General features: G+C 29.3%; 3 protein-coding genes across 3 annotated transcripts; all 3 read right to left on the reverse strand.

The window, feature by feature from the left end:
* Nucleotides 1-4,871: 4,871 nt before the first annotated feature.
* Nucleotides 4,872-6,393, reverse strand: Bm17718 (Uncharacterized protein; the record flags this gene model as incomplete). Its single annotated transcript, XM_043081329.1, has 2 exons — nt 4,872-6,059; nt 6,331-6,393. The coding sequence occupies 2 exons, from the start codon at nt 6,391-6,393 to the stop codon at nt 4,872-4,874; spliced, it is 1,251 nt and encodes a 416-aa protein (XP_042937263.1).
* Nucleotides 6,394-12,332: 5,939 nt separating this feature from the next.
* Nucleotides 12,333-13,752, reverse strand: Bm17719 (Uncharacterized protein; the record flags this gene model as incomplete). Its single annotated transcript, XM_001892450.2, has 2 exons — nt 12,333-13,523; nt 13,690-13,752. 2 exons carry the CDS (start codon nt 13,750-13,752, stop codon nt 12,333-12,335), a joined length of 1,254 nt encoding a protein of 417 aa, XP_001892485.2.
* Nucleotides 13,753-19,061: 5,309 nt separating this feature from the next.
* On the reverse strand, nt 19,062-21,931 carry Bm10184 (Uncharacterized protein; the record flags this gene model as incomplete). The annotated part of the gene is made up of 6 exons (XM_043081330.1): nt 19,062-19,199; nt 19,458-19,600; nt 20,287-20,395; nt 20,842-21,024; nt 21,415-21,631; nt 21,915-21,931. 6 exons carry the CDS (start codon nt 21,929-21,931, stop codon nt 19,062-19,064), a joined length of 807 nt encoding a protein of 268 aa, XP_042937264.1.
* Between the last annotated feature and the right edge of the window lie 364 nt (nt 21,932-22,295).

Genomic DNA, 22,295 nt, shown 5'->3' on the forward strand with positions numbered 1-22,295 from the left:
ACTGGTAATCTTAGATGTGATATGAGAATAATCATAAATCTATCTGCGGTACAGCAGAGCTTATCTGCATTTAACAAGATGAAATAATCGAAATTATTATTAGAAAAATTGAGGAAGTACATCTGAGGGAGAGGAGAGAGTGTAGAACTTCCGAAGTGCAATCGAGAAAAACTACCTTCATTCCTCTATTTAACTTGTAGAATAGGAGTGGTTTATAACAAAGCACATGATTACCGTATCTAAAGAGCTTCCGTTCCGGATAATCTTTACTCTCTCATTACATCAATTACTCATAAGACTGAATGTCAAAACAGCAGACTCTTACAATTTTTAGATGTTAAAAGTTAAGTCTAAGTTTGGCTGTTTGGTTGGAAATTTTTAGTATTAAAATTGGGAGCAATTTTCAACATCTTTGTGAATACAGTAGAATTCCAAACAATTTAGATGAGTTTTAGATAAGGAATTTCTTAACTGAAACATTTATCTAAGAATTATTCAAATAAGACAATCTTTAGTCTTATGAATTCAATACAAATTTATTTCGACATATTCGATTCAAATTTATTTCGTTATTCAATGCATTTCAGAACTCTCTAGAGCCTTCTGAGGTTAGAATTCATATATTACTGACTCATCATCTGTTCTTGATGTTCCGAAATATCTATGAAGCTTGCAGTATGTAAGGTTGCTTTTCTTGCAAGACGGGTAGGTGAGCAAGGAGTTCAGAGTACCTGGACTTCTAGGTCCTTTGAATTCCTTTGATGAGCACTCTGGGCATTTTATGGTGAACTAAAGGATGCTATTTTTAATTTGCAAGTTTGGGCCATAGCAGCGAAATATTGAGGTAGTAGGTTAGATGAATAACTTTAAAGGGTTAAATGAGTTCCATCTGCCCGCATCCGAAATTGTCACTGTTTAAAATGACTGCCCAAGGGGTGCTGGTTAGTCCATTCTGCCCGACACGGTCGTAAACATATTACATATATTTGATAACTGTTTTGTTTGCATTACTAACTGAAATAATACAAAAATATTTGATTTTATTCATATTAAATGATGAGTAGTAATGTGAAATCAATCTTTGATTATAAATATTGAATTACCATTCTGATTCACATGCAAGGAAGTATTCTTCGGTAATACTGCTGGACAAATTTTCAATGAATTCTTTATGGAGAACTGCTGATGCTACTTTTTACGTTGTCAAAGTGCTGCTGGAAGGGAATACATTGAGTAATCTGTATGTTTGGTTCAGAGTTTAGACTCTGAGATTGTTGCTAGTATTGAAAACAAAGGAAAGTTTATTGAAAGACAAATATCTTTGTGTCATTTATGTTCATTGTTTTACATTTGCACCAGCAGAAGCCGCCATAAAGATACTAATTCTTGTGATCTTATAGCGAGACTGTACTTTTATTCGATAAAGTAACAATTTCATTTATAGAAATTTATTTGGGTTGGATGTGTTGGTTGGAATATTGGGGTGCTACTGTCTTTTTATTATCGATATCGTTATTACAGCTGTCTTATTGAAATTTTAATTGCCAAGTTCATTGCAGTATTAAGCATTTTATAAGAATAAAGTTTTACAAATCGAGAACTAAAAGGGAAGAATTGACTCTCTCAGTCTTTCCATCACGATAGAAAGAATTGTTGACAAATTTGACGTCACAAGCCAGGAATGAAAACATCGGTAAGTAATTCAACCAGATGCATAATAAACAAGATGAAAAGCTCATGTTATACCTTATTAGAACGAATTTAAACAAACTTAAGCCGATAGGTAAATTAGTTTTCGAAAAGATAGAAAGTGTTTATGCAGAAGAAATACAAGAATTAAGTAATCAAAATAAGTCGAAATCTTTAGAAAGAAGAGTACTTATGAATAGAAATTTAAAAATAATTGAAAGAATCATTTCTAAGGCAAATATATTAACAAAGAAATGCAAAGAAGCATTACGATCTGCTAAAGACAAAAAAGTTTGCGAGTCGAATGCTTATTCAGTAATTGTCACAAATCGCTTTCTGTTCGATCTTTTCTAATTGAAATAGATCGGATACGCTCATTGTGTGAGAAAAATCAGCAAATAATGGATAAAACGCAAAATCAAGTCAAAAGACTTTAATTGAACTAATCAAGAAATTAGTAACGACAAGTAAGAAACCCTCCAGAAATGAAGAAAGGATTTGATGGAAATCACTTATAAGCAATTTGAAGATGCAACTGATAAAAGACAGCTATAAATGAATTTTTACACTTAATTGGATGTTTCAAAGCAGAGACATTAGAATACGTAAGTAACTTACTGTCAATGATATTGATCATGAAATTTGAAAAATAGTGGAATTATGCAGTGCGTTACAGAAATTGGGCAGGATTAGACAAAAATTTGATAAAGGAACTACCGAACATTCTCCCCAAATTAAAAACATTAGAGGAGAACAGTGAGACAAACAAGCTGTGGACTACCATAACTGATAAGTTGCCGGATTATCTCTTTTGCTATCCTGATAAAGGAGAAGTGGACGAAGTCTCGACAATGGAAGTTATAGTAATATTAGAAGGGTAAATAAAAGTTATACAGTTCTAGAAATCACGAAAAAATCCAGCAAATGGAAATTTGAAAGAAAAGTTGCTGAGACATCATGAAATGAGTTTTTAGCTCCCAAAACACAAAGTCTAAACTTAATTATCGATAAATAAAAATGAGTGACTATTTGTGCGACAGCACTCAAACCCCTCAGAAGAACCCTCAGTATATAAGATTATGTAAAACGACCGGAGGAAAGGCAAAAAGTCTTTGATATTTTTTGCCTATTTATCAGTTGAATGATAACCGAAAAGTAGTAGCGAGACTAGGAAAGTTAAAGGATTTGAGATGATGCAAGCAATGCTTAAGTTTTATCCAAAGAAAAATATTATTAAATATTTAAATATCAACTATTTCACAGATCAAAACAGTACGCTGTGTGGAGTACTGAGAAGGATCCGGCAAGACGGAAGTTCCATCGAGATGGAGAAGCAATCTCAAGAAAAGTCGAAAATAGAAGTAGAATTTGGTTAAGAGGACAAAACATGAAGAAACGATGTTAGTTATTCCATGCAACCTAGAAGGACATTAATGATTTTGGATATGAGAAGCGATTGCAAATTGGTCACTGAAATAATGGCCAACAAATTAGGTCTGTTGTTAGACAAATCTAGTAATTAAGTAAAGATTACAGGTATTGCTAGTAACATTAGGAATTAGAACATCATCGGAACAATAAAGAATATTCAAACATATATTACAGAATTGATTATGATGAAGGAATAAGGTTAGAGAAGACATATCTGGAAATGGATCAGGATGAAAATGGCAATCAGTAAAATAACGAAGTTTGAAAGAAAGATTAGGAGAATGAAGAGAATCATGATAACTCAGTGAACTAATAGAAAGAAAAATGTAAACTAGAGGTTATTGCAATCGAAGAATTGATGACAAGACAGAGAGAAGTACTGAATGCTTTTCAAAAGTTTATACTATAACTAAAGATGAAAAAGTCGTAAGTTGGTCTTAGAAAAATAAAGATGTTGTCCCGTGTCAGCAAAACGATATAGCTTAACTCAAGAAAGGTTGAAACGACAGTGAAAATAAGTCTAACTGATTACGATGAATATTTGAATGATTTATTTCAAGATGAAGTTATTGAAAAGATGAAGAAAGAATCTGCATTAGACTGTGATAAGCCCATCAGAAAACCACCTGCGAGTTTTATTTGATACTTTAGCAAAGACATACATAGATTATTGGTAGGAATAATATTACGTATAGAAAAACATTCCTAGAAGTAGTCTCTCTATAAGTATAATATGGTCATTCTTAGAGTATTCCATCAATGAATTAGGATTCATTGAAGTTTAAAAGTGTTTGGTATTATTCACAAATTAGAATGAATAATTGTTGGTCATTAGCATTTACACTTCTATCTTATAGAATTAAACTAATTGTTTGAAATCGCTTTTGTTTTTCCTTTAGTATTTGTTTGCCATCTAATTTACGCAGAGTTACTGAAGATGAATATTAGATATATAGAATTTTTATATCTTTAAAAGAAATTACTTCCAATTATTCCTTACTATTTTATTAATTTGTTGTGCTATTTTAATAACTTTTGCATTATTTGATGCTGAAAATGATTAACTAAAGAGTAATAAACAAAAAACTCTCTTTTTTGCTTTTATGATCAAACTACTTAGTATATTTCCAATATTCATATTATTAGGATTAAACCGATTTTTAGTTGGTTTACTCATAGTCAAAGTTTCTCATCAATTATATCAGCTCGAGATACTGTGATATTACATAAAATTATTGTGCTGAAATTGCTGAACCAAAAAAGATATTAAATAAACAAATTAAATTGTATAAATGATATCCTTGCAGTTATAGAATAAAACTGTCAGTTATTGTTAATTGTGGCATCAAAGTTTATTGCTCAGCTAAAATAGCATAAACTGAAGTTATAAGTAAAACAACACACATAAAAGTCATATTGAAATGTAATTTTTATTCATTAAAATTTACACATCGAAAAATTTTTTGGCGGATATTTTTCATATTTTTGTAGTTATATTAATAGTTCCACAAGTTACTTCTTTTTTCACTGTAAAATATATTTTTTGTTACAGAAAAGTTGGTAGTTGTTTAGATTAGTTCAATACTTTGATTCAAAATTAATGAAGCAGGAAATCACCGAACAATTTTATGTGGAAATTTCGAAAAAATTGTAAATTGCAGCGTTGATTAGAAAAAATAAAAAAATAAAACAGATATCACATAAGAAAACGAAATCACTTATTTTTGATACTGTGGTTGTTTGAGAAATGATTATTTCTGGTGTTGTTTTAAAATTTTGAGAAGAGAATCCAATTGTTGTTTGCTTTTCAGAAGTCCTTCAACGACAGGCTTTTGTTTTTGGAGAAGTTGTTGAAGTGAAGGTTGCTTCTGCTGTAGTTGTTGGAGAAGTTCTTGTTGTTGTTGCATAAGTTGTTGGTATTGAGCCTGTGGTTGCTGAAGTTGCCGAAGAAGATCATGCATTTTCGGTGGTTCTAGAAGTATTTGCACAGCAAGTTGTTGTTGTTGCTCCATAAGCTCCACAAGTTGTTGTTGTTGTTGGAGGAACTGCTGAATGAGTGGTTGTTGCTGTTTGTATTGTTCAAGAAGTTGTTGTTGTAGCTGTAGAAGTTGTTGAAGAAGAGTTTGTTGTTTTTGAAGTTTCTGATCAGAAGGCGGCTGCAGTAGAAGCTGAATTAGTTGCAGTGAATATTGAAATTGTTGGGAAAGTAGTTGTCCCTGTTGTTGAAGTTTTGCAGCTACAACACCGCGCTGCTTAAGAAGTTTAAGACGTTGTTCTTGCTGTTGAATTTGATTTTTAAGATTATTTTGATCTTGATGTCGAGATTGCTCGTGATTTTGTTCCATTTGTTTTTGAAGTTCAAGCGCTTCTTGATGCACAGTCGATGGCTGCATTCTTTGTTTTAGAGAAAGCAGTTGTTGCTGCAAATATTGTTGAAGAATAGGTTGTTGTTCTTGAAGTAATTTTTGATGACCTGGTAGTTGCTGCAGTAAATATTGGACAGTCTGTTGTCTCTGAAGAAGTTGCTGAAGAATAACTTCTTGTTGTTCTTGAAGTTGGTTCAGAAATGGTTGTTGTTGTTGAAGTTGTTGAAGGGTACTATGCAGTTTATGAAGAAATTCTTGTTTATTTTCACAGGTAGGATTCTGTTCAAGTTGCTGACGAAGTTGCTGTTGTCGTTGAAGAAGCCACTGAAAGTGCGAGTGGTTTTTTTCTAGTTGTTTGAGTTGCTGTTGAAGTTGTTGGTGAGGCTGTTGTTCATTCAGGAGTTCTTGAAGAAAAGACTGTTCTTTTTCTATTTGTTGGACAAGTAGTTGAGATTTTTTCTTATTTTCGGTTGACAATGCTGTCATTGTTGTTGAAGAAGAAACTGTTCTTGCTGCTACTGTCTGAGTTAATGTGAAAAAGGTTGTTACTACCGTAATTTCTGGAGTTGTTGCCTAAAAAAACGAAACTAGAAAATAGAAATTACAAAATTTGTGAAAGTGGAAATGCTCATTTAAAGAAGCTCACAAAAAGGCATCTTGATTTCCTACGGGACGTGAAACCAGAGCCTATTTCAGTGGAAAAAGATTCATCCGAATCATTCTTTTAACTACTTAGATATCAGTAAAAGCTTTATTGATTGACTCAAGCTATTTCAAGAAATTGCAATTCCATCGTGGACATAGACTGATGATGAGTGCTATCAAACTGAAACAAATTTAATACCTTTGTGCTGGATGAAAAAGCAATGATAAGAAGGAAAATGATTCCTTTCTTCATTTTCACCATCTCGATTAATCAAATTTGAACTAAAAGAAAGTAATTGACCGCGAATCAAAATAGTAAATTTTGAGTTTTTCAAAATCAAAATAGTAAATCTTGCATTTTTAAAGTTTTTAATTGAGTATAGAATTTTAAGCATTAATTAACAATCATTCAAATCAATAATGCAAGTGTACTATTTGGATTAGCCAAGCACCAAGCAGTTTATGATTCGAGAAGTCTCGGTCAAATTCTTTCCCTAATTTCCATGGCAGTGAAATCCTCCCTCCAGAATCGCATAATATTTCTAAAAGGGTTTCATTTTCAAAAGAACCTTCTCCTTATGCAACCTTTGAGAAACTATGAAAAAGCATTAAGTTTTTTAATTTTTGTTCATAGGAAAGCACTGGAATTATTGCCACACTGAATAATTTGAGTTGTGCTGCAAAATTTAAAGACATTTATATGCTATTTCTTTCATTCTGCTTTTGCAGAATTTTCCAGTTGAAATTGATTGAATTGAATTGAAAGCTTTGTGTTCCAAAATTGCATTTCTCATCCAAAACTTGGGGACAACATGCATTGCTTTGAGAAAATTCACCGTATTATTGTTCTTTCTGTTTAGATAGATGAATTTTATTACAATAAAATAAATTAAACGATTGGTTTGTTTTCTTATTTTGTTATAATACAAACTTTTCTGATATTGAAAAACGGTTTTTGTCCGTGCTTCCGCCTCTTTCTTTTCTTTAAAGGTATTACCAAAAACGATTAGACTGATCGCTCACCAATTTTGGCACTTCAGTGACCGACTGTTAATTCTGAAATAGTGTTGCACATACACATTACATTAGCATTACATAGGTGTTTGCATACTTGCATGCAGTTGAATATTTAAAATTTATTACGGACAGTTGGGATTTATCAAACTGTGCGTAAGTCACTAATAATTTGGAAATGAAATGGGCGATGTGCTCTACACAAATTGAAAATTTGAAAAAAAAAAATTATTTGTTTCTTTGAGAAGCTTCAGCCATCAGTTCCGATCAGTGATGAAATAAACTTTTTCCTTTCTTAATGTACTGTCATTTGAAACATCTTTTTCCGTTTCATTTGCTGAACGACCGATACTTACTACTTGCTCTCCTTTCTTCCTACGCTTTCTAGAAAGTTCAGTGATAGTTTGCTTTGTTCCCAGAAGTGCATAATAGCTTATGGAAATTGAGTAATTAACCTCTGCTTTCAGATTTCACATGGAATTCCATCAAGCCTAGATGTTTTGGCTGTTATATGAATTTGCGAGTTGCTTGCAAATTTTTTTTCACCGATTATTGCATGTTATCTTTAATTACTAGGTCTTCAATTGGACTGAAGAGAAATTGAAAGTGTCCAGCTATCAGTTCAGAATGAAAATGAAAGTAAGTTTGATTATATGCGTTGAGTGGATGTTTTGTACCTTACCTGTCGTGAAATGGGGTCTGATTTGAGTAATTTATAGAGCCAAATAGGGAGTACTTTGTGAAGTAGCAATGTTTAACAGTAATCTTAATTTTATTGAGATAAAATTATCCTAATCGAAATTATTATTAGAAAAATTGAGGAAGTACATCTGAGGGAGAGGAGATTCCTCTTTATACAGACAAATTTTAAGAGAAATTCTTCTATTCTTTGCTGCACTAAATGACTTCCCTATTAGCTAGTGATTGCTTAAGTTTTCTTTTAATGATAAAGCAGAAAAAAATTAATGGTCAGTTCATTTGAATGTTTCTGATGAAAAATTTTTGTATAAATCCAACAAACAACCGTTTCGTCACCATTTATAGTTTGCTTTAATTCCATTTTGTTTTAAGAATGATAGCAAAAAGCTTGATTCAAAAAGAATTAGTTTTCATCAAGTGAAAGTAACTTTTTGCACTGAAGAATAATAAGTTTCCGAGTCATTATTTGATGGGGATTGATTTAAATTAATTAATTAATCAATGATAACGATTCATGACATTTGTTAACTTTTCATTGACTATTCTTTGCTAAATTATACTATCAGTTGTTGCTCATAATTTACCAATTCTCACCTTTTTTTTCTTTTAAATGAAAAAAAATTTAATTTTTGACAAGCAGAATTTTTTTTTAATTCTTTTTTAGCAAGGCAACGAAATATGATCAAAGTAAAAAATCAGATGGAGATATAAACAAAATTCAATCGCCGATGGAGCAAATCCTCTATTAATAGTGCATTCCGGAAAATATTTAATAAATTAGACCCTCAAGTTGTTATTATCAAAAATTCTATTATTATGCCACTGCTTGAATTACTATTATTTTTTTTTTTTTTTTTGCAACATCGAAAACGTAAAAGAAAATTATTTCAGTAAATTGTGAGGTTTTGTATAAAAATGATTTCATACATATATAAAATTATGAAAAGAATGAAAAGCAGAAAAAGTAACAATAATAAATGAAATAGAAAGTAGGCAAACGGAATTTATTTAAAATAGAATTTGAAGAAAAAAATAATAATTTTTAACTTTGCATAAAATAATTTTATTTATTCTATTTATAGCAATGCTTCAATTATTCATTCTCTGATGTTATACGTACAAAATTCACATACCTTTCATATTTTTGACTAACTGTCAATGAAAAGAAGCTACGAATGAATTATAACACTAGATGTTGTTTCTATATGAAAAGAATTTTTGATCAGCAATACGATTTGTGCTCGGAAATTAAATGCCAATAAGATATTGAAATTTTAAATTCAAAAAATTTTAGTACCAAAACGTATAAGTTAATTTCAAAGGAGAAGTAAAGTAGAGAAGAACAATGAGTTAAATCAACAAAGCAGAGCGAGAGTTAAATGAAATTCAATAATATAAATTCTCTTATCATTATGTTATCATATCATAAAGTTGAAATGATCAACGAATAGTTTAAAAAAAGATGTCCGCATTATACCAGTTAAAAAATACCGCTACTCCATCAATCGTTTTATCGCCGATTCGTGCAATCTTTCAGAGAAATTCAACAAACCATTATCCATTGCTTACAGTCGTTCTTTCCGAATGAATAATAATAGAGAATTTTCCGGATATTAACCTGTAGAATTTTTGCTGTTAATTGAGAAAAATTTATAAGAAAGCACCGACAAACTCAAATTCCACGCAAAATCGATACCAAACGACAAAATTAGCGAAGGACTTACTAATTAATACCCAATTATCGTTGCTAACAACCAATTTAAATGCTCAGCTTACGATTTGAAATGCATAACTATTCTCTTAAATATTCGTGGAAAGTCTGAACTGACTAATTTGAAATTAAAGATGTTGCCAGTTTCTTTCAGATAGCAACAAAGATAGAAGGCTGTTTTTGCTTCTTTTGTTCTTCCCTTAATATCTCAAATGCAGGTAATTAAACCTTCAATTTATGAAATGTTTGTTGCAACAACGAATCCAGGAATTTCAAAAATAATTTTAATAACGATACCAGTATTATCACCCAAAACTTAAATAAAGGAAAAATGAAGTATTCTCAACTTTTATATCGATATTTTTGTTTTTAATATTTATGTTTAACTAACGTTTTAATTATGGATATAAGCCAATTATTTTTTTTTTTCCTTTTTTGTTCTTTGCTGCAGTAGTTAAAGCAAAATTACATTTGAATGTGATTTTCTCTGTGTTGTTTTACTTTCAATTTAAGTTTATGCTATTGGAGCTAAGCAATAAACTTTGATGCGACAATTAACATTAACTGACACTTTTATTCTACAACTGCAAAGATATCATTTGTACAATTTAATTTGTTTGTTTAATATCATTTTTGGTTCAGCAATTTCAGCACAATAATTTCATGTAATATCACAGAATCTCGAGCTGATATAATTGATGAGAAACTTTGACTATGAGTAAACCAACTAAAAATCGGTTTAATCCTAATAATATGAATATTGGAAATATACTAAGTAGTTTGATCATAAAAGCAAAAAAGAGAGTTTTTTGTTTATTACTCTTTAGTTAATCATTTTCAGCATCAAATAATGCAAAAGTTATTAAAATAGCACAACAAATTAATAAAATAGTAAGGAATAATTGGAAGTAATTTCTTTTAAAGATATAAAAATTCTATATATCTAATATTCATACTCATATTCAGTAACTCTGCGTAACTTAGATGGCAAACAAAAACGAAAGGAAAAACAAAAGCGATTTCAAACAATGAGTTTAATTCTATAAGATAGAAGTGTACATGCTAATAACCAACAATTATTCATTCTAATTTGTGCCATGAATAATACCAAACACTTTTAAACTTCAATGAATCCTAATGCATTGATGGAATACTCTAAGAATGACCATATTATTCTTATAGAGAGACTACTTCTAGGAATACTTCTCTATACGTAATATTATTCCTACCAATAATCTATGTATGTCTTTGCTAAAGTATCAAATAAAACTCGCAGGTGGTTTTCTGATGGGCTTATCACAGTCTAATGCAGATTCTTTCTTCATCTTTTCAATAACTTCATCTTGAAATAAATCATTCAAATATTCATCGTAATCAGTTAGACTTCTTTTCACTGTCGTTTCAACCTTTCTTGAGTTAAGCTATATCGTTTTGCTGACACGGGACAACATCTTTATTTTTCTAAGACCAACTTACGACTTTTTCATCTTTAGTTATAGTATAAACTTTTGAAAAGCATTCAGTACTTCTCTCTGTCTTGTCATCAATTCTTCGATTGCAATAATCTCTACTTTACATTTTTCTTTCTATTTGTTCTCTGAATAATCATGATTCTCTTCATTCTCCTAATCTTTCTTTCAAACTTCGTTATTTTACTGACTGCCATTTTCATCCTGATCCATTTCCAGATATGTCTTCTCTAACCTTATTCCTTCATCATAATCAATTCTGTAATATATGTTTGAATATTCTTTATTGTTCCGATGATGTTCTAATTCCTAATGTTACTAACAATACCTGTAATCTTTACTTAATTACTAGATTTGTCTAACAACAGACCTAATTTGTTAGCCATTATTTCTTGTGACCAAGTTGCAATCGCTTCTCATATCCAAAATCATTAATGTCCTCTCGAATTTTCCTCGTTCGCATGGAATAACTAACAACGTTTCTTCATGTTTTGTCTTCCTAACCAGTAATTATTTCCAACTCTTCCTTGCTAATTTATTTATTTATTGTACTATTTAATAACTTCTGCATTATTTAATGATGAAAATGATTAAAGTATCAAACAAAAAACACTCATTTCTTGCTTTTATGACCGAACTACTTAGTTTTCAATATTTTAATATTTTTAAGATTAAACTGATTAAACTGAATATTCATATTATTAGGATCAAACCGATTTTTAGTTGCTTTACTCATAGTCAAAGTTTCTCATCAATTATATAAGCTCGAGATTCTGTGATATTACATAAAATTATTGTGCTGAAATTGCTGAACCAAAAATGATATTAAATAAACAAATTATATTACACAAATGATATCTTTGCAGTTTAGAATAAAACTGTCAGTTATTGTTAATTGTGGCATCAAAGTTTATTGCTTAGCTCCAATAGCATAAACTGAAGTTATAAGTGAAACAACACGCATAAAAGTCATACTGAAATGTAATTTTTATTCATTAAAATTTATACATCGAAAAATTTTTTGGCGGATATTTTTCATATTTTTGTAGTTATATTAATAGTTCCACAAGTTACTTCTTTTTCAACTGTAAAATATAATTTTGTTGCAGAGAAGTTGGTAGTTGTTTAGATTAGTTCAATACTTTGATTCAAAATTAATGAAGCAGGAAATCACCGAACAATTTTATGTGGAAATTTCGAAAAAATTGTAAATTGCAGCGTTGATTAGAAAAAATAAAAAAATAAAACAGATATCGCATAAGAAAACGAAATCACTTATTTTTGATAGTGTGGTTGTTTGAGAAATGATTATTTCTGGTGTTGTTTTAAAATTTTGAGAAGAGAATCCAATTGTTGTTTGCTTTTCAGAAGTCCTTCAACGACAGGCTTTTGTTTTTGGAGAAGTTGTTGAAGTGAAGGTTGCTTCTGCTGTAGTTGTTGGAGAAGTTCTTGTTGTTGTTGCATAAGTTGTTGGAATTGGACTTCTAGCTGGCGAAGTTGTTCAAGGAGATTAGGTATATGATGAGGTTTTAGAAGCATTTGTACAACAAGTTGTTGTTGTTGCTCCATAAGCTCCACAAGTTGTTGTTGTTGTTGGAGGAGCTGCTGAATAAGTGGTTGTTGTTGTTGGTAATGTTCAAGAAGTTGTTGTTGTAGTTGCAGAAGTTGTTGAAGAAGAGGTTGTTGTTTTTGAAGTAATTGCTGATAATAATGAGGCTGTTTTAGAAGCTGAATCAGTAGCACTTTATGTTGAAGCTGTTGAAAGAGTACTTGTCCCTGTTGTTGAAGTTTTGCAAATAGATCACCGTGCTGTTGAAGCAGTTGAAGATGTTGTTCTTGCTTCTGAATTTGATTTTTAAGATTATTTTGATCTTGATTTCGAGATTGCTCGTGATTTTGTTCCATTTGTTTTTGAAGGTTAAGCGCTTGTTGAACCAAAGTCGATGGCTGCAGTGTTTGTTTTGGTGCACGCAATTGCTGCTGCAAAAATTGTTGAAGAATAGGTTGTTGTTCTTCGAGTAATTTTTGCTGATCAGGTAGTTGCTGCAGTAGAGTTTGGGCAGTCTGTTGTCTCTGAAGAAGTTGCTGAAGAATAACTTCTTGTTGTTCTTGAAGTTGGTTCAGAAATGGTTGTTGTTTCTGAAGTTGTTTAAGGGTAAGTTGCTGGTTATGAAGAAGTTTTTGTTTATTTTCGCAGCCATGATTCTGTTCAAGTTGCTGACGAGCTTTCTCTTGCTGTTGAAGACGGTGCTGAAAGTGTGACTGGCTTTGTAGCTGTTCGAGTAGCTGTTGAAGTTGTTGGTGACGCTGGTGTTCATTCAGGAGTTCTTGGAGAAAAGACTGTTCTTTTTCTATTTGTTGGACAAGTAGTTGAGATTTTTTCTTATTTTCGGTTGACAATGCTGTCATTGTTGTTGAAGAAGAAACTGTTCTTGTTGTTATTGTCTGAGTTAATGTGAAAAAGACTGTTGTTACTAACGTAATTCCTGGAGTTGTTGCCTAAAAAAACGAAACTAGAAAATAGAAATCACAAAATTTGTGAAAGTGGAAATGTTCATTTAAAGAAGCTCACAAAAAGGCATCTTGATTTCCTACGGGACGTGAAACCAGAGCCTATTTCAGTGGAAACAGATTGTTTTACAAAAAATTGGAACAAATTTAATACCTTTGTGCTGGATGAAAAAGCAATGATAAGAAAGAAAATGATTCCTTTCTTCATTTTCACCATCTCGATTAATCAAATTTGAACTAAAGAAAAGTAATTGACTGCGAATTAAAACATTAAATGCTGCGTTTTTAAAGTTTTCAATTGACTATAGAATTTTAAGCACTAATTAACAATCATTCAAAGTGTGCTATTTGGATTAGCCAAATACTAAGCAATTTATGATTCGAGAAATCTCGGTCAAATTCTTTTCTTACTTTCCATGGTAGTGAAATCCTCCCTCCAGAATCGCATAATATTTCTAAGAGGGTTTCATTCCACAAAGGAACCTTCTCCTTATGTAACTTTGAGAAACTATGAAAAAGCATTAAGTTTTTTAATTTTTGTTCATAGGAAAGCACTGGAATTATTGCCACACTGAATAATTTGAGTTGTGCTGCAAAATTTAAAGACATTTATATGCTATTTGTTTCATTCTGCTTTTGCAGAATTTTCCAGTTGAAATTAGTTGAATTGAATTGAAAGCATTGTGTTCCAAAATTGCATTTCTCATCCAAAACTTGGGGACAACATGCATTGCTTTCAGAATATTCACCATATTATTGTTCTTTCTATTTAAATGAATGAATTTTGTTGCAATAAAATAAATTAAAGGAATGGTTTGATATAAAATGATCAAAAGATAAAAGTGTTTTACTTTTGTGAAAAAAATTAGCATCATAAATCCAGAAGTTCCGAAAATTGAAACGAAAAATTAGCACCATAGTTCGATATAGAATGATCACACATAACTGTTTCAACGAATATTCATCTCAACAAACCTGATTAATCGACTAAATAAAACTTCAAGAAACAGAAAATGTTGGAAATTGAGTACCTCATTTCGTACCTAAAAACTAAAAATGCTATGCGATTAAAGTGGGTACTGGTAATAAGGAAATCTCACATGCGAAATTAACTTTACTTAAATATATGAACGACAAAAGTATTACATTTAGAGAGAATATAGAGAATATTATTTTAATGACAAAAGTAAAAGAGTGATTATTGGTGATCGCTTGAAATATTATGGATACTTTGATCTCATCAAATACTTCTGAAAAATTCCTTTGTTCTACTTATTGTGAAATCATTCATAGGCTGAATAAACATTCATGTATATCGACTGAACAAACATTCGACGAGGATTTTGATGCTTTGCATGTTTTGCTATTTTCTAACTTTTATATCAATATTTTTATCTATAATATTTAAATTTTAATTAAGTTTTAATTAAAGCTATAAGGCAATTATTTAAACGTATTCTTATTTACCTAAAATTTTTCCTTAGTATTTATATTTCTGTGCCATGGCATATTAGTGGCAAAATAGTCTATGGAATCCATTTATTATCTACTTTTCGTTTTTTCTTTTTACTTTTTTTTTTTGTACACTACTAATATAATTCTTGTTTACAACTCAATTCTTGTTTACAACTTTTTTTCTTTTTATCACTGACCTTTATTCCTGGAAAAATTCTTTTTTCCATGCCATTTTACATTTGTTTATTATATTTGTCATTTTGCAAAATCTCTTTTTTATGTTTTTTATAAAGCTCACTTATTTCATGTTTCTTGTTGATTAAATTTTAATTCATTTTAAAACATGTCTCTTCGCTGATGTTCAATTTTTTCTCATGACCCATGTTTCTTATTACTTCTTTCCAAGTGTGACATTTTTATATAACCAAATTTCAAAAAAAAAAAAAAAAACCAAAATTGAACAACGACACTATAACTGCGTACTCCAAAGCACGATTAATGTTAACAAACATAAAATTAGTAAAAATATTATTGATCCTTGCTTCCATTTCCAATTATTTGCAACTACTTGTTGCTACTTGTAAATATTTGTAGTTGGAACCACTTGCAACCACAGTAAAAATTTACAGCACCTGCTTATTTACCTTTCCGTATCATTTGTTTTCCTTTCTTTTGGAACCACCTGTTCCTACAACCACTTGTAACCATCTGCTACCGTAACCACTTTTTACTTTAACCACTTGCAACCGCTTTCTACGACCAACTTACGACGACACATCTTTAGTTATAGTATAAACCTTTGAAAGCATTCAGTACTTCTCTCTGTCTTGTCATCAATTCTTCGATTCCAATAATCTCTAGTTTACACTTTTCTTTTTATTAGTTCACTGAGTTATCATGATTCTCTTCATTCTCCCAATCTTTCTTTCGGACTTCGTTATTTTACTGATTGCCATTTTTATCTTGAAAATTCATTCACAGCTTCTTGTCATTGACAGTTGGCCAAAAATATGAAAGGTATAATTATGGTGAAAAGCAGGAAAGGATGCCTTCAATAATAACAACTGATAAAATCATTAATGTTCAAAAATCTCGAAATGAAAGTAAAACTATAAAATGTGCAAAAAAGTTACACAATACAATGAGTCATTCAAAGTAATCATCGATTTTAATTACTACAAAAGTACAATAATTCCACTTATCAATTCTTTATAATAATTATGAGTTTATTTCCATATGAAATCATTTCTCTGCCTAATCCATTTTATCTGTTCATCAAATTTTTACTTTTTAACTATATTTGTAGTTAATTAGAATTAAAATAACTGATAAAATCTTCACTGTCAAGTCATTTATTTTTGCCAATGAAAATTGCTTAAACTTTTTACACTTTTGCTCCATCGGCGATTTAATTTTGTTTATATCTCCATCTGATTTTTTATTTTGGTCATATTTCGTATAATTAAATTTTTTCATTTAAAAGAAAAAAAAAAGGTGAAAATTGGTAAATTGGAAATAAACGACAACTGATAACAGAATTTAGCAAAGAATAGTCAATGAAAAGTAAACAAATGTCATGCATCGTTATCACTAATTAATTAATTTAAATCAATCCCCATCAAATAATGACTCGGAAACTTATTATTCTTCAGTGCAAAAAGTTACTTTCATTTGATGGTAACTAATTTGAATCACATTCGAAAAGCAAAATGGAATTCACGCAAACTATAAATAATAACGAAATGGTTGTTTGTTGGATTTATACAAAAATTTTTCATTAGGAAATTTTTAATTATAATCATTTTTCATTTAAACAAACTGAAGAAAACCAAATGATTTATCTGCCGTTTTTTTTTTTTTTTATCACTGACCTTTATTCCTGAAAAAATTCTTTTTTCCATGCCATTTTACATTTGTTTATTATATTTGTCATTTTGCAAAATCTCTTTTTTATGTTTTTTATAAAGCTCACTTATTTCATGTTTCTTGTTGATTAAATTTTAATTAATGGAAGTTTTTTTTCTAAATATTACTTCTTCTCACTTTTAAATCCTTTCTTTTTTAATTTTTTTTTTTTCAATAAAAGATTAAAATACTGAAAAGAAGTAATATTTAGAAAAAGCTTCCATGAATTAGGCTCAACAAGAAATAAAAAAAAGAGAGAGGTTTCATAAAACGATAAATGTAATAAGCAAATGTAAAATCGCGTGATAACAGGTTTTTTTTTCAGCAAAAAAATTGCGAAAATGAAGTCAGTGATAAAAAGAATGAAAAGCTGAATTGCTAAACAAGAGAAATATTATCAGTATTCTGTACAAAAACAAAAAAAGAGTAAATTTAACAGAAAATTAGAAATATTATGAATTCTTTTAATTTTATTAAAAGAAATTATAAATTGCGACGTGTTGACATGTTGATTTAGAAGAAATGAAAACAGAATCAGATTTCCCAGAAAAAAAGAAATCATTTATTGTTGATGCTTGGTTGTTTGAGATTATCCATGGTGCTGGAGCATATAATCTAATTGTTGTTTTAAGGTTTGGAGAAGACTTTGCTTTCTGGTACCTTGAATTTAAAAAATATTGACAAGATGCAAAGTTAAATATTATTATAAATATTAATTTCATTTAAGTAATGTAAAATAAATGCAGAATTTCACATATGTGACATAATATTCTCTCGAACAGTTCATTCTCGATAATCGTTACACAAAATCACTGTTATATATGTAATCATAATATGTATCACTATATATATACATGATCATCGTATCCAGAATTAGCAATTTATCCGATTTTTTTTTAATATGTCTCGAAACTATTTTTAGAAAATCCTCTTTTGTCAATGATGGCGACACGAGGAAATGATGTTTTCCTGATAGCTAAACTGGTAATCTTAGATGTGATATCAGAATAATCATAAATCTATCTGCGGTACAGCAAAGCTTATCTGCATTTAATAAAGATTAGATGAAATAATCGAAATTATTATTAGAAAAATTGAGGAAGTACATCTGAGGGAGAGGAGAGAGTGTAGAACTTCCGAAGTGCGATCGAGAAAAACTACCTTCATTCCTCTATTTAACTTGTAGAATAGGAGTGGTTTATAACAAAGCACATGATTACCGTATGTAAAGAGCTTCCGTTCCGGATAATCTTTACTCTCTCATTACATCAATTACTCATAAGACTGAATGTCAAAATAGCAGACTCTTACAATTTTTAGATGTTAAAAGTTAAGTCTAAGTTTGGCTGTTTGGTTGGAAATTTTTAGTATTAAAATTGGGAGCAATTTTCAACATCTTTGTGAATACAGTAGAATTCCAAACAATTTAGATGAGTTTTAGATAAAGAATTTCTTAACTGAAACATTTATCTAAGAATTATTCAAATAAGACAATCTTTAGTCTTATGAATTCACTACAAATTTATTTCGACATATTCGATTCAAATTTATTTCGTTATTCAATGCATTTCAGAACTCTCTAGAGCCTTCTGAGGTTAGAATTCATATATTACTGACTCATCATCTGTTCTTGGTGTTCCGAAATTTCTATGAAGCTTGCAGTATGTAAGGTTGCTTTCTTGCAAGACGGGTAGGTGAGCAAAGAGTTCAGAGTACCTGGACTTCTAGGTCCTTTGAATTCCTTTGATGAGCACTCTAGGCATTTTAAGGTGAACTGAAGGATGGTATTTTTAATTTGCAAGTTTGGGCCATAGCAGCGAAATATTGAGGTAGTAGGTCGGTCTGTTAGATGAAAAACTGTAAGAGGTTAGATGAATTTTATCTGCCCGGATCCGAAGTTGGCTGCCCGAGGTTAGTCCGTTCTACTCATCGACACACTTCGACTTTCGATTCTTTAGTTGAAGACTATCTGGCATGGAGTGAAAGGTACGTAAGTTCCTTTTGCTAGCATACACAAGGAGGTGTCCAATGAGGATATATATATTTGATAATTTTTTCCTTTGCAACAATATTTAAAACAATACAAAACAAAAATATTGGATAATTTTATTCATATTAAATTGTGAATAGTAGCATAGCAGCAATTTTTAATTGACAATTATCAAATTACCATTTTGATTTGCATACAAGAAAACATTCTTCAGCAGCACTGTTATGATATTTCCGCATTTCATCCAATATTTTGATAAGCTCTATGCGATGCTTTTCTTTTTTAGATTGAATTGTACCTAAAGCTTCAAAAACCTGCAACAATTTAAAGTTATTATTTAATAGTAATTTCCATGAGATTATTTTAAATGATAGTAAAATAACTAAATTTGAAATTTGTTACGCATGAAAGGAAGGGTTATTAATATGTCATCCATTTGATCTAATAATATTTAAATAATAGTAATAATCATACTCCTTATACTTTGCCTTAATTAAATTTCAATTTAAATGTGAAATATTTGTTTATTTAATTTTATTTCAATAAAAATATTTAAATTCCATTTCTCTAACCTCATCTGATTGTTCCTTAAATTTTGCAATTGCTTTATTGCAACTTTCTTTTTTTTGTTCCGTTGGATTATTCGCATATTCATGTTTTGCAAAATCCATTTCTTGTCGACGTTTGATGAGTTCTTGACGCTGATTATTTAATACTAAGATCATTATAATTTAATAATTACTATTTACGCAAAATATTTTAACAATTTTTTTTCTTCCTTATCAATTATTATTATTATTTTTTGCTTAGGTATCAATAATATAACATTCATTTAATAATTAGCAACTATTTTTCTCTACACAAATTATTCACTAAATAATTATTAATCATTTATGTCGTTCAATTTTTCATTGATATTTTTTTGTTTAACCTAACCGTATTTCTTGGTTTAAAATTTTTGCTTAATTAATTATTCTCATCCATTTATTGTTTTCAAATAATTTTCATTTATTTGCCCTATGTATTTGTTGTTAACATCCAAAAATTATTTATTACTTATGCAATAACTTTAATTATTCTATTTCAACATAACTAATATGACAAATAACTTATTACAGATGACTTTAATGCTAATAATTCCATCATTTGTTACTCAACCCTTTCTTTATTGTTATAATATAATGTCATATTAGAATAATTATAAATCAATGATTGATATAGTAATTAAAAATCAATTATTGGTAATGAATAATAATCTTTATTATTATTCATCATCATTCATCAATAATATTCACTATTAATCGTGATTTCATTTTTCAGTAGAATATTATGATAAATGATTATAATTAGCATATAATTATTAAACTTATAATTAGCAAATATAAGAAACGCATATCTTACACACATAATCAACATTAATAAATGTTCGAATAAAATGAATAGCTCGACGTCCTCGTTTGCAGTAAGATCGACGTAACTCGGCTAATTTTATGCATGCACGAATGCATGCCTGAAATTATAATTAAACTTGCAAAAGTTCAAAACAAATGCCAAAAATTGTAGAAAAAAGCAAAATGCAAAATAGATTATTATTATTATTATTATTGAAATATCTTTTTCTCTCTGTTCTAATTGAAGAACTACTAACGAGCAGTAAATAGCATTAAGTTTAAAATTAAAGCTCAATTAGTTATGAACACTTATGCTATATTGATTTCCTTTTTATCGTATTTTAAAATTTTCTTTGCTGAATTTATAAATTATTTTTTTGTAACTATACGAAAAATATTTTTGATTTTCACTAAATTATTAAGTTATCAAAAGTGCATCTAGCATATGTAATGATAAATAAACTTTAGTGGCATAATTAAGTTTAAAATTTTTGACATATCTAATAATTAATAATGGTAATTATAATTATATATGATTCTGTTAATTATTTTAGATTATAGAAACCTCAAGTGCTGGAATATGAGCTGAAAAATTTTCTCTCATTGCTTCTAATGAAACGCTTAATAATTCCGTAGGATCTTGATTTAATGGACATTCAAATTCCATTTTTGATTCTGCTTCAGGTACTAATTTCGGATTTTGTTGCAACACATGCATAATGCTTTCTGCTAATTTGCATAACATTTCCTTAATTAATAATACTGAAGGCAATATGTTAGCCTAAATCTGCGTTTTTCTTTTTTTTTTTTTTTTTTCTGTTTTTTAACGAAAATATATTTTCGAATTTAGCTAAGCTAAAATGATTATGTAGATATTGATTAATTATGATAAGAATTAATTTTTATATGGATAAATGGAAAAACCATTCAAAATTGCTTAAATTAGCATACACTTATCTAATATTAAGTTACTAAGCAAAATAAAAAAAAATATTTTCAAATTTTTTGGAAAAAAAATGAAAAGTTCGATGAGCATTCTTTGAATTAGTCATTCGTAATTGATACATTATGGTAATTAGTAAGTACATCATTTTATGTTATATGAATCAGATAAAGTTATTGCTGAAAGTTTTTTTACCTTATAAGTGTCTGCATCTTTCACTTGATTCAAATAATCCGGATTAAGCTCAGAAGTCTTAATAGTACCAACTTTTTCGCCTAATTTCATAAATAGCTTCCGGAATGCACCTCGTCCTTCTGGTTCCGTTTGTGGTGAAGCCATTTCCATTGGTTCTTGAATTTTATTTGTATCCTTATCTGATTGTTTCTTATTTTGGTCATATTTCTTAGTTTCGCTAAAATTAAATTTTTCATTCAAAAAAAAAAAATAAATAAATAAATAAAAATTGATAAATTACTAATTTATAAACGATATCAAAATTGGAATTTATCAAAGAATATTTAACAAAAATTTAACGAAAATCATGCAACGTTTATCATAGATTAATTAATTTGAATCAATTTACACCAAATAATGACTCGGAAACCATATCATTCTTCATTTAATTTTAGTAAAAAAGTTACTTCCATTTGATAAAAATTCAAATCATTTGATAATTCAAATCAATTATCATTGACCTTCTTTTTGCTGCCATTCCGAAAGCAACCGAATCGTTTGATGAATTTACGCAAAGTATAAATAATGATAATAACGGTTGTTTAGTTGTATTTATAGTAAAAATTATTTTAACCAAAAAAAAAATTTTTATAAAAAATTTTTAAATGGAATCATTTTTCATTTAAACAAACAAAACGGTTTATCTAGTGTTTTTATTACATTCTGATCAACTAATCATTAATTTCTGTTTACTTTATCATTAAAGCTTAAGCAATCACCAACTAATCAGTGTCACAAATAATTCCTTAGAATTTCTCTTAAAAAGTAGCCTGGATAATGAGATAAATGTTAGGTGTTAAGAGATAAACCGCATGAGCATTAAAGCAATTTTAATAAAAAGA

The sequence above is a fragment of the Brugia malayi genome, assembly GCF_000002995.4.
Source record: "Brugia malayi strain FR3 genome assembly, contig: Bm_v4_Chr4_scaffold_001, whole genome shotgun sequence".
Taxonomy (NCBI): domain Eukaryota; kingdom Metazoa; phylum Nematoda; class Chromadorea; order Rhabditida; family Onchocercidae; genus Brugia; species Brugia malayi.